This window comes from Trichogramma pretiosum, unplaced genomic scaffold (assembly GCF_000599845.2).
Source record: "Trichogramma pretiosum strain Unisexual culture from Peru unplaced genomic scaffold, Tpre_2.0 scaffold2, whole genome shotgun sequence".
NCBI lineage: Eukaryota > Metazoa > Arthropoda > Insecta > Hymenoptera > Trichogrammatidae > Trichogramma > Trichogramma pretiosum.
In genome coordinates, this window is record NW_019641687.1 from 232677 (window position 1) to 245312 (window position 12636).

The window sequence follows — 12636 nt, forward strand, 5'->3', positions numbered from 1 at the left end:
CCTGTCAAATATAGATTTTTATATAGAAATATCAATATAATTCGACGTACAGGAAGTCGAATAAACAACGTATGAAATAACTTTGCAAAAACAGTCGAATAGAAGGGGTTTGCACGGATCAGCTCAACATTTTTCCGACTCGAAAAAATTGATCATCGCATTGTTTGACAAATTATCCGTTCTCAGGATCGAAGCTTACGTAAAGTTTATGCATTCTGTAGATAGCTCAACGACAAAATACCATACTGTGTCGTGCGCGCGATACTATGAATTGTTAGGTAAGGCTGATTAAAGTCACGGCAACATATCTTCTGGAAATCGCTTCCGAGTCAGGCGCGATAAATCACGTTAAAGACTCGTTGTCTCGCTTGCGTTTACGTAAGAAAAACAAGAAAAACATCGACAGCGGGGACAATAACAGCGAGTGTTATTGGGGAATCGTATTCACTATATTATAGATAAACAAAATGCACGTTTTACCGATAGCTTTCGCTATTTAATTTGTGGGTCTATACACAATCTTCTAATTCTCGGTATAGAACAGGAAAATCATTACGATGAACTAACGTGTCATTCTAAATTTTATCCCTCGGTGTTTTTGGTTGAACTGTTCTTAAAAAAAAAAGTTTTTCCTAGTATACGTTAAATTTTGAATTAAATCTTAATAATTTGTATCGTGTATCGCGTGACTCGATAGTATACATTGTATATAGGAGCGCCACACCCGAGTCGTCTATATTCGTTGAGTCGATCGGAAATTAATTAACGTCACAGCGAAACTATAACACATGGCGCGGCAAGACTTTCTGCACACACTCACGTACACATAAAAATCTTTATAGGCGATCGATTCCTGCAAATCCTTATTACCGCGCGAGCAGCGAGCACACACACGGACTGTGTAACGCCTACAATGAGTGCGCGATCGATTACGCGTGATTCTAATTACTACGTCGTATACGCATCGCAGCCGGTACTATTCCATGGGTGTAATGAGTTGCTCTCGCGAATCGTTGGCAGCGTATAGTCACCACATGGCCCGCGCACAGTTGCGGCCCGCCGACACACGCTGTGTAGTGTATAGCTGCGAATCGCTTATCCACGAGATTGATGTGGCGCTCCGCTCGAAATGCGCGCCAAGCACGAAGAGCCTCGAATTGATAATTGCCACGGCACGCATTGTGTGACCTATTGTCTGCGCGACACACTATGGACGAGTCTCAGCGATATTCTCGGCCAATTTGAGAGTCTCGGTGCAGGCGTGAATAATGCCATGCTGCACCTGTACTATAGATCCCTCGAAATACACGCGTCCCATTATTTACACCTTAGCATATGCATATTCACTTATTTGCCGACGTTTACCTCATCGTTGCACATACCATTCCATCATTGGTGGCTTTCGTGCAGTAGCAACCTTGTCGTAACAGCGCCGATAGCGATCTGAAACATTTTCCGGACAAAACAAACAGTTGTGCACACGACGACGACGACGACAAATGCTAAGCGTGACAGTAACAATCGCGAAATATTTTGTTGGATGCTTTGTAGAACAATGATTGCGACAGTTGGTCGATTGAATATTTAACGCTCAAGATGGATTATTTTTCGCGATGAGCGTACGCGACTCGCTCATGGTCGCCGATTATTATATAAAAAAAAAATGTAGTCGATTCAGTGGAGGGTGAGGTATATAAAAGGCGGTATCGCGGCTTGCGATACGTCTTCCCTGTCGTAAGGTGCATATAGCTCGGTCACGAGCGAGTCTCGGGGCTGCAACAGTCTCTCGTGTAGCGCGATGACAGACAAGCGAGCTCGAGCGTGCAAGAGCTCACGAACGATACACTCGCTCGTTCTCATAATATAAGGCGCGTGTTCAAGTTCTGCACTCTCGCGTGTGCCTCTTTTGCGCCATTCGTATCATACGTGCCATCTGTTTCTCTCTCGGCTAGCCTCCCCCCTCCTTCTCCTGTTTTAGCTCTCCTTCTGGCGCTCGCGGCGTCGCAGCGTCTGACTCGACACGAACTCTATCCACTCGTATATGATACCAGCATCTACGATGTACATATAATGTACACATAATGTGGATAGTACGAGCTCGGCGACTCCACGATGCACTTTCAAGTTTTTTTCTAGTCTGCTAGACTTTACGCATGCGACCCATACGTATAACGATGCCCTACACCAGCTTTTATCGATCCACAATTATTTTCAGCTATTATTCAACTTCTACTTTTTTCTCGCTTTCTCGCGTCAACTGCACAGATACGAAGAGAGGCTGTAAATTTATCGTAATTGACCGGACGAAGCTCTTGATGAAAAAACTTGTCATTATTATACTTAGCATTTATGGCTTTCCGTGTACTACTGAGCTTCGTTGCGAGGACTTAAATCTTTGCAACTGTAGCTCTCTCATTTGAGAAATTAAGGACCAAATCCTTGCGGGCGCCGCAAAGCAGCTTTAGCCTTGGAAGCACTTTCTTCTGCGGTTTTTATCTTCCTCTGAACAGTGAGCTTTTTCCACTGGGCGTTAACGATTTCGTTTTTTTTTCGCTTACACCGTGTAGCGTGTTTACGAGCTAGTCAAAAATTAACCACCATATGTTTCAATAATTTATGATCTCATGCTTGACTGCAAAAAATTACGGAATAACACTCATTCGTTATTTACTTCAAATGCGCAACACAAGTTTCATTTAAACGGCCAATTTTTTATGTTTATAAATTGTACGAGAACAGTAAAACATAATATTAATGCAACGTAACTTTGCTTTGGAATTGTTGAAAATATCAAAATCTCTTTGAAAGGAGCTTGTAAATAAATTGAATTATTTTCAAGTTTCAAACGAATAGTTTGAAAATAACATTTAATGCTTTTAATTATCGATGATGAAAAGGTTAAACAAAGACTTTGACGATTTGAACAAAATTTAATCTGATTAAAAGAATTTTTCCAACTTGCTTCGTCGGTCGAGCGATAGAAATTCAATTCAAAGTTTGCAAAGAGAATTATCGTTTTCCGCGGAACAAAGTAAGCTATATAATCAATATATCTGAGCACCATATGTGCCACTCTGGTTGAGAGGCCGATTTTCTTGCTGTTTTTTTTTCTTGAATCGCGCCAGGTGTAAATATCTCCCTATTGAAAATATGTAACAGCTGTATAACGTTCCACAAGCTGTCTTTACGCGATATCTCACGCATCATTTGATGTTTCCCTATATGCATAAGCGATATCGTAACGCTGCGCTTTAAAAGAAATCACACGTGCATGCAGTACACTGGGGTGCAGTCACAGGAAATTTCTACCGACTCGGTGAATACGATTTTTCTGCGAGAAAAGATTTATGCGAGGTATTTATCTGTATCGCGAGGCTTACTCTTTCTCTCGCGTATCTCGCTTTTTTATAAATATGATTATGGCCAATCCATAATGCTATTCAGGCGAGAGCTAAAAAGCATCGTTTAAAAAAAAAGCCTCGTGTGTTTTCGTGCTTACAGTTATATATAGGTAGATTTATAAAAGTGTGCCAGTACATACTTTTCATTCTTACTGGCGCGTGCATAAGGCTACTTCCTTTCTCGGCTTCTTATCGCTCGTCCAGCTGTGGACGACACGATGATAATGAAATTAAGGCCGTCACGCCATGTCCTTATTTTCTTCCAAGTTAGTACCACCTCGTGCCTATAATGCACACCAGCCCGAAATACTTCGAGAGGAGGAAAAAATAATAAATCAGATTTCCTGCCTGCGAAAAAAAATATTTAGTACAATTCGATCGTTAAAAAACGTTAAAACGTGACTTTTGAAACTAATCGCGTTCATAAAATATCAATCAATGAGGGAAGAGAAAAAAATACTCGCCGACTCTGAAATTGAAATTATTTCACTCTTAATGAAAGCTTTTTAATGTCCGGTAACAGGTGTACGTAAAATGATGGAGTCTATTTTCATCGCAGTGGATTTTTTCACCCCCGTCTTTCCCTATGATTATTCAGAAATGATCTTCACGTATAATGGCTGCATATTTCATTCTTCAAGAACATAAAATTCTCCTGGCTTCATTCCATTTTTTTACTCCGGGGTACTATATAAATGATTCTCGCGCTGAAAGATTGAACACGTGAAAAAGCATTGTCATATATATAGCGAGCACATAATAATATAGTGAATCAAACAATTCTTATTTTTTACGCGGAGCTTATATTCTTTCAAAAGGTACATTTACGTGATTTTTGCCTATAATACGCATCGATACTTTTAGTTGCACAACTTATATATTCTCTTTTGAGCAAGTGGACTTGAAAAAATGCATCAACTATACGGAACGGGATGCTGCAAAGTTTCATTGAATTTTAGCTTGAAGCTCTTTGACAGAAAGTTCTCTAGTGCGCAGAAAAAATTTGTCGATATTGATTTATCAAAAAATCTTATTTTACAACAATCTCAGGATTCGATTAAAATTACAAAACTGTTTGTAAAAATTCAATTCAAATATCGAGACAATCACTCTCGATGTTTGAGTTGCACGCATCAGAAACTGTTGGTTGTGTTTTACCTATTGATCACGTTCTACAGTTAGCTTAAAACAAATTAGTTTTGCAAGTCAGAAATTTCTGTGTCAGGCACTCATTAGAAGTTTCTCATTTTCGCAAAGCTCCCAAGGTATTCTGTTCGCGCCCAAGAAACAAACTTATTTATTTATAGTGTGCGGTATCTGAGCTGTTTTTTGCTGATGAGTAAAGAAGCTTTTGCAAAAAAGACGAGTTGTAAGTTCTATTATTAATATAAAGCCAACTGGTTGTGTTTCCTGTCAAAAGTGAATTATTCGAAAATACGATTCATTTATTATGAAAGAAAATAGAAGCTAACCTTATTGATTTTGATTTAATCAGTAAATTCAATACAGCAAGATATTACCATATCTTTAATTTAATTAACAAATTTTCTATTTGAGATTTTTTCAACTCTTCTCAAATTTTCATCTCGCTCGTCTCAATTTATTGACCAATGGGAGGCTGTCTATAAAATCCTGGTTTTTTCAGTCATCATTTTTTTATAATTAAAAAAAAATAAAGATGAGTAGATATTTAACCTACGCATAACACTGGAAATGTACAAACTCGTGCACTGAGATATATTGAGAAATGCCTATTATGTTGAGCACATACTGGCAGCCCGAATTCAGCTTAACTAAACAGAACCTCCAGGCGTTTCTCTTCACCACATTCAAGACGAGTGACAGTTGCAGTATTATTTGATGTTGCTTCAAGATGTAGAAATGATTGATATCTTAACAGTTGCAAACAGATACTTTTATATACTTCGGTGTTATTAATTTTACCCACTTAAACATTTCTCGCATTCTCTTCGAAATTCGCTCTATGAAATTTTTAAAACAATCGGGCTAAAAAGTGACTGGTAGAGGTAGCGATACTTTACTAATGCAGAGTTTGCACTTCGCGCAAGTCATAGCTGTATACTTACGATTATTTGTTCTGCACTGCATATTGTTCTCGCGTGGCGCTTCTGTTTTAGCTTTTCTTTCCACGTAAAAATCGCCGTTGTCAGCTGGCGCTGAAAAATGTACATCGTCGTCGCGCGCTCGCTCGCGAATAATTTTTTTTTCTTCTCACTTGCTTCGCGCGCATTAGCAACACTAATTGAGATGGATGCTAATGTTTCTTCGCTGCGCTAGCGTTTTTTCAAACACGACTATTTGCCGGAGTTAATGGATTCCGGACTATGAATTACATAGAATCGAGTCGAGAAAAAAAATGTTTTTTTCGAAAAATGTATAAACTCAAGTTTACTGTATAGTCGGTACTCTAGTTACTCCTGACACACTCTCGGGGAATAGGTACATTTTTATTCTAAAATCTCATCAAGATATTTTATGGAAGCGATCGCGTTTCTCAGCCGATAAGTTGCGATTCAATTAATCAAGACAGCAGGTGAAAAATGAATTCGTAATCGATGTATAGGTGAGTCGCAGCTGCGTGCGCGCCTGCCTCGATAAGGTTAATTTATAATTTCAATCGTTCCCGTGGAGAACTGCGCGCGTTTCTACTTGCTGCTAATTTCGCAAAACAAAGCTCGCATTGTTTGTCACCCATGGAGTGAACAACAGCACTACATTATAGCTTTTATATAGCCAACTGCGCGACACAGATCTCCATTCGTTGAAATGATTAATTTAGCCAGCAGTGGAAATAATACCTGCAGGTGCTTACGCGTATAAGACCGACATTTTATGGCAAGCGAGTATAGGCATTAATTATTTTCAGACAATGCAGGGGGGACGGTGGTTTGTTTGTCATTGCATCCTTGCGCGTATCCTTATACACACGAGCAGGCGTCTGACGCTATCGTGACTTGGTTCATTGCCGGAAAATCGGAGCATTTCTAGCACGCGCGCTCATGCGCACAATGAATCGAGAAGTGAAATGGAGATGCACACACGTGCGCGCGCGCGCGCGCGTGGCGTAAACATACGCTCGAAAAAGGAAAAAAAGAGTCGTCCGCGTCTTGGCAGCGAGTCGAGCGAGGAGCTGCTGCGCGCCGAGCAGAGGGCGCAGAGAAAGAGGAGTATTTCGAGCGTAGTCAGCGTTATTCCAGCCACGTATCGCGGCCTTCCTCATTAAGCCGGAACTTGCTTTTTTTTCACTGCAGCCCGTGTACATTTCTTCCTTTCGATCTGCGCTTCTCTGCGTGTTTGTGCCACTCGCATACACATACGTCTCTATATAAACACGAGGGCTATAAATGTGCAAGCACACACATACACATAGATATGCAATGTAAAGCGAGAAGTTGGATGTATTCCGTATGCTATTTGCGGCGGTCGTACTGCGGTCTCGACGGCATCCTGTACACGCTTACATATACTACGTCTCTATAATGCGCGCACATATGCATGCTACACGCTAAAGGAGCCAGCGATATATGCGGTATCGCATGTATGAGAGAGAGAGAGAAATAGCTCTCAATCGATTGCTGCTTGCCACAGACATACACAATGAGCACACCGAGCTGTGTCTCTACATATATATGTACACACACATACGTATACACTCGTGCAAATGTGTGTATTGAGCAGTCCGAGCGATTTTGAGTCAACGAGCGTCGCCTCGTGCACGCGGACCACTGCGGCTTTTATCCTGCTTCACATATATAGATATCTACTATCCTGTACTCGTCGCTCGCTGCCTTTTCTGCAGTTCAATCCTATTATATGCCGCGCAGCTAGAGCTCCACGATAGCAAAGAATCGATACGTATATGCTTCGAGATCAGGAGTGTCAACCTAGTCAGCGAGATAGATCGCACACCTGAACTTATGCATCATAGATTGAACTCGTGTCGTTTATTCCGCTGCTGCGTTTTGATCGATGAATCGTGCAGTATAGGACGCTTACAATCGCGTGTATCAGGAAAAATCTCTGTAGCTCAAAAGCACCTACAGCTGACGTGACATTATCGAAAAGCATTTAATTATATAGGTTAAAAACAATCCTGCACCGCTGACAACTGTCATGTATTTCTCTGAAGCAAAAAAATGAAAGAATTTAAGTATCACTCGCAAATTCACTTGGGCTTAAGTCGTTTAGCTAAAATCACCTGCAAGGACTTTTTTCTCATTTTTCAACCGCTGAGCTTTATTTTCGGTAGCTAATCTCGACGCAATTTATTCGTCATTTGAAAGCTCACAAGACTTGTTTAAATCAGATAAATAATCAACTGCTGACCAAGCTTGTTAGAAATTTAATAGCCAAAGTACAGGGCATTATAGGTCAGAAGTATGCTGAAATTGCGAACGAAGGCAAAAGCGAGTCTAATCTAACTTTCGGACCATCAAAGTAAACCTTGCAATCCAGCTGATGACTGCTTCTCTGTAACTGCTTGCGACTCCTACTCAAATGAAGTAAAAAAAGAGAGCGTCCAATTGGAAATGTGTCTGCGCTGCCTCTCTATTCATGATCAACCTACCCTTTTCAAGTCGTTAACACTTGTAATGCTTCTTGAACCATCAACTCACACCTGTTACAGTGTTGACTACCTACTATGTACTGCCATAGTTTATAATATTAATAATTTAGATGATTACCTAATTTCAACGACTAATAAAAACTTTTGCGCATATTGATGGCGTTGCAGCAGTATTATCTGTTTTGTTGTATCGTGGTCGATCATTATCATTGTTTGGATAGAAATATTGAAAAGTGAATTTGAAACGCTAATACTGAAACGCACATACTCGGGGGAGGGTGATAAACGAGGTAATAAAGAGCACCGAAAACCATTACCCGAAAGCTATAGATCTGCATTTACTGCTTGGTTTATCGAGGAAATATGGATTTTCGATGAGGAATAAACGATTTTTCAAAGCACCCAGAAGTTTATGTTTTCTCCATTTGATGCGCCCGTGTGCATGGCATCCGGTTGATAAGTCGACGCGCGGTCGAGATTCATGCGTGCAAGTTCAATGCGGTGTGTCATATATACCGCGCTCATAAAGCTCCTTGGCTTCCGAGCTTTTTTCTATGCCCTTTCGTTGTTGTTGCTTTACATCCAGTCGTGTAATGGCAATGCGTGCGTGTGGACTGCGCCTTTCGTACGTGGACTGGAAAATTGAATAACAGCACACTCGCGAGCGTCAGGTCAGCCGCCGCTATCGATCTATTTGGTCTCTTGTGGCATCCATTCAGTTCATCCTCCCCCCNCCGAGGCGAGATCCCCCCCCCCCTCACTCTCTCTCTCTCTCTCTCTGACTCACTCCTGCAGTGCCAAACAGGTGGACCGTGGCGCTTTGTGTGTAATATGGCTGGATGCTATTGTTCGAACCCTATTTCTCTCTCTCGTTCTCTCGGTTATTTCGATACACTTTCCAGGCCAGTGCAACAGCAGCAGCGGCAGTAGCAACGAGAGAGAGCTTTTATCTGGACGTTACCGCTTCGATTACCTAAACGCCGCCGTGTGTGTGTGTATACATGTACGCGGAGCCGAGTCATCTGTTAACTTTAGCACCTTTTCGTGTCGTTCGCGTGCAGTGTGCGACGTACGTTTATTTTTTGCACTGTCGACCAATGCCTTTAGCCGCGCACGGAATCAAATCACCGAAAGTGGTTTTCCACGAATCGACCTACACTCTAAATGTAAAGTTTGACAAATCTCTGTCTAACCGTTTTGCCAATAGTGTTTACTGAGATTTACAATTGTTCGAGGAAATAGTTGACATTCGTCTCCAATTTTCATGAATATTGTTTATAAAATTCGAGTCACTCAGTGATGCGAGAATATAGTTTTGATTTTTACACAACCTCTTGTGGATGAACTTTTTTATACACTTTCTCTTAATGTCTCAAAGTTGTAAACATTTCTATTCGGATCACACCTCACATAAACTGAAATGCAGATGTATGACTTTGAAATAAGTATGATCTTGCATGTATGCAAGTTAAGTGGTGGATCAACACATGCACAAAAATGCTGAGCTCGTGATGCGAATATTTTTCCGCGCGCGTGCAGAGTTACGTGTTAAGAATTTGTTAGGTGTTAAGAATCTACGTACGAACTTAGGGAGGTGACATTTGTTTAGCAATTCACATTCGAAAAGAAATATATCATTCAACAAATACGCGAGCTCAATACAGAATATTCATGACACTTATTTTGTGTCTCTTATTTACGATGGAAAGTTTATTTTTTTACATACCTTTCAAAAGTTTCTTTTACACAAAATTACTTTTTCGCCGCTGTACATCTGCAGAATACACGATTTATCTTGTACCTAAAATTTTAGTCTACGACATAAGTTTTTAAAATATTTATTTCAAAAGTAAGTTTGATAAAACTTCACTTCATTTAACCTTTTACTCTTTTTCTTTATTGCAGTTAATTCAAAACGAAAATGGGTTGCTTCGGAAGCAAAGATAAGTTGAGCAAGGAAGACATGGACTTTCTCAAGTCGCATACAAGATACGATGAAGCAACTATTAAAGATTGGTACAAAGGATTCAAAGTGAGTTCAATCTTTCATTACAGACTTTGTTAATTTCTCAGAGTAGGCTTATTAACTGTTTAATTTTAATTTTCAATGCTCTTAGAATATACTTAAAGACGTATTACGTTTTTAATGAGAACAAACTAAGCCAACATACGATTTCGCTTAATGATATTAAAATTATATTTTTCCTGATATATCTAATATAAAGTCTACTAACTTTTAAAAAAGAATGACCTTGACATTGTTCGAAAAATTTTCCTTATTTATCTCCAGGAATGAAAAATATTGTGACCTGGAATGCCTAATACCGCTAAAGCCTGTGGTATTTTTATAAATCATGTGAAATTCTATTTCGATGTAGTTGATCAGCAAATAAAAAATTAAAACTTCAAATGATTATTATTTGAAAAGACGGTATGCTTCTCAAGAAACTTTAAACCTGATTACTGCTCAAAATTTTGAGAACGAGCTGTACAAAAGTGAAAAATTTAGCATGAGCTCTTACGGAGAATTTGAGGAATTTATGCTATAAAGTATCATAACTCATTTTAAAAAACTGCTAATCGCAATAAAAACAACTGCAAACATATTCTAAAACCTATTAAAGTTAATTTCATTTAATGAAGTTACTGCAGTAATTAAATCTGATTTAATACTTTTTATACGCTTTTTAACTCGAGCGTTTGCAATTAAAGATGAGCGCGCAGGTGTAGCAGCCTAAAGATACAATGACACTGTGAGTCAAGCGAGCTAGCTATACAAGCCGAATACCTTAAATTTTTTAAAAATTTTACACGATACTTGTGTAACACGCTGTTATACGAGCTTTCACGCGGTACAACAAAACTGAGTTGAACAAAAATTTTCTTAAGGCTTTTTTCCAATTTAATGTCGCGTATGAAAAAGAATCGATCGATTTTATCAGTCAAGAGTAAAAATTTAAATCGAAGGTACTTTTACCCTCGACAAGAAAAAATGTACTTGCTCCATTTTTCGAGATATTACGTCTTTTCACGTGCAACTGCACAACAACGGAGAAAACGCGCAAAATTTCAAGCTCGGAAAATGCCCGAAAAAAAGGGATGCTCAGCTCAGCTCAAGCTCGTCGTCGCCGTTGTTGTCATCGGGCGGTGTACACGTATTTATACGACGGAGCGAGCTTGAATAAAATAGGGGTCTAAATGGCATCTAGAATATATGTATACCATATCGTGCCGGCAGGTATCATTGTGTACAATGTGCATCTGCAAGCCCAGAGCTCGCTCTCTGTAGCATGTGCACATAAGCAAAACTGGAACGTGAGCGTCTGCGCATTCAAGTGCTGCTGCTGCTGCTACCACGACGACGGACTCTTTTGTGACTGGCGCTCACAACCTCTGCACGCGCAACTCTATATCTCTTTTCTCTTACTGATTTCGCGCTGTGTCATTTGCTTATCTTTCGGTATTATCTTCTCAAGTTCGTTTTGCATTATTGCGAAGCTTTCTGTATGAAAAACTTTCTCGCCTTTCTCGTTTGTTGTTTGCGAGCTCTCTCTTTCTCTCCAGCGACACGTAGAGTTGACTTAATGCTTTCTCTGTTGAGCGTGTAAAGCGTTACGAGCTTTTGCATCGGTTAAAACTGATTGAAATGTTTATGCGTGCCAGCACTGCATTATATAGTCGCCTCTGGGCGACCACCGCCGTCTCCTGTGACTACTCGCATTCGTAACGCATCGAAAGTTATATCAGATAGTTTCAATTAGTTTGAATTTATCTAATTACTCGAAATCATATTAATTTGCAACTTTTAATTGAAAATGCGCGAGTTTTCCACTGCACGCATGTGTTTATAATTAATTAAAACAAAGTTTCATTGCGTTTATATATATATATATATATTGACCACTAAAAGTTCATCCTTAAACCTCTGTCATGTCGTTACATGCCTTTCGCTCGTCGTGCTTACATTACAAATTTTCTTCTTCGTCAACCTGACGTTGCCCGTGTACCCCACATTATGTCCCACGTTTACCTTGCATTTTAATTATTTTCAAATGTAGGTCGATTTTTCCTCTTAATTACTTTATTATCAGGCTGTATATTTGTGCAATGTAGCGTGTTAACAGACCGTTTGTTGTTAAATCAAAAAAGTCGATTAAATGTAAATGATTAATTAAGAAGCACTCAAGATACCACCTACATATATTTTTACCGAAAATTCAATCAATGACTTTGAAAGTATACAGACTTAAAAAAAGTATGCAGAGCAATTTAAGAAGTTAGCCTGTAGTACCATTTATTACCAGGGTCTTGAAGAGCAGTAAAAAAGATACAGTTTATGAAGATACCTCTCTCTCTCTCTCTTTCTCATTCATCTTGTTTTCACTCGATGCAATTCCGTAAGTAGTACGGTCTGTGTAGGCTGCGGCATACTTGTTTCTTCTCGACTCTTATTTAGAACCAAGTTTTTTCCTCCCATAAAGTTCAGTAGTGCCTCTGAGCGTGGGTCATAATTTTTAAAACTGCATTTTAACATTTTTGTACTTTTTTTTTGTAACTTTTATGCAATACGTTAAGGAAGGCGTTAGCTGTAATGGCCACGTCCGGTCTAAAATTAGATTAAAAGTCCAAAAGCTCAGTTGCTCTTTG

At 39.5% G+C, this 12636-nt stretch overlaps 2 protein-coding genes across 6 annotated transcripts in view; both read left to right on the forward strand.

The window, feature by feature from the left end:
• The window catches only part of LOC106655172 (neuronal calcium sensor 2), a 71303-nt gene that overhangs the window by 36671 nt on the left and 21996 nt on the right, over window positions 1–12636 (forward strand). For all 5 annotated transcript variants that reach the window (XM_023461413.1, XM_023461414.1, XM_014375399.2 and 2 more), the window contains one exon: window positions 9895–10021. In XM_023461413.1, the coding sequence (XP_023317181.1) occupies window positions 9911–10021 (111 nt within the window). In that variant the 5' untranslated portion in view covers window positions 9895–9910. The remainder of the gene's footprint in view (window positions 1–9894; window positions 10022–12636) is intronic.
• Window positions 1–12636, forward strand: part of LOC106655171 (neurocalcin homolog) — an 85263-nt gene that overhangs the window by 36651 nt on the left and 35976 nt on the right. The gene's annotated exons all lie outside the window — the stretch shown is intronic.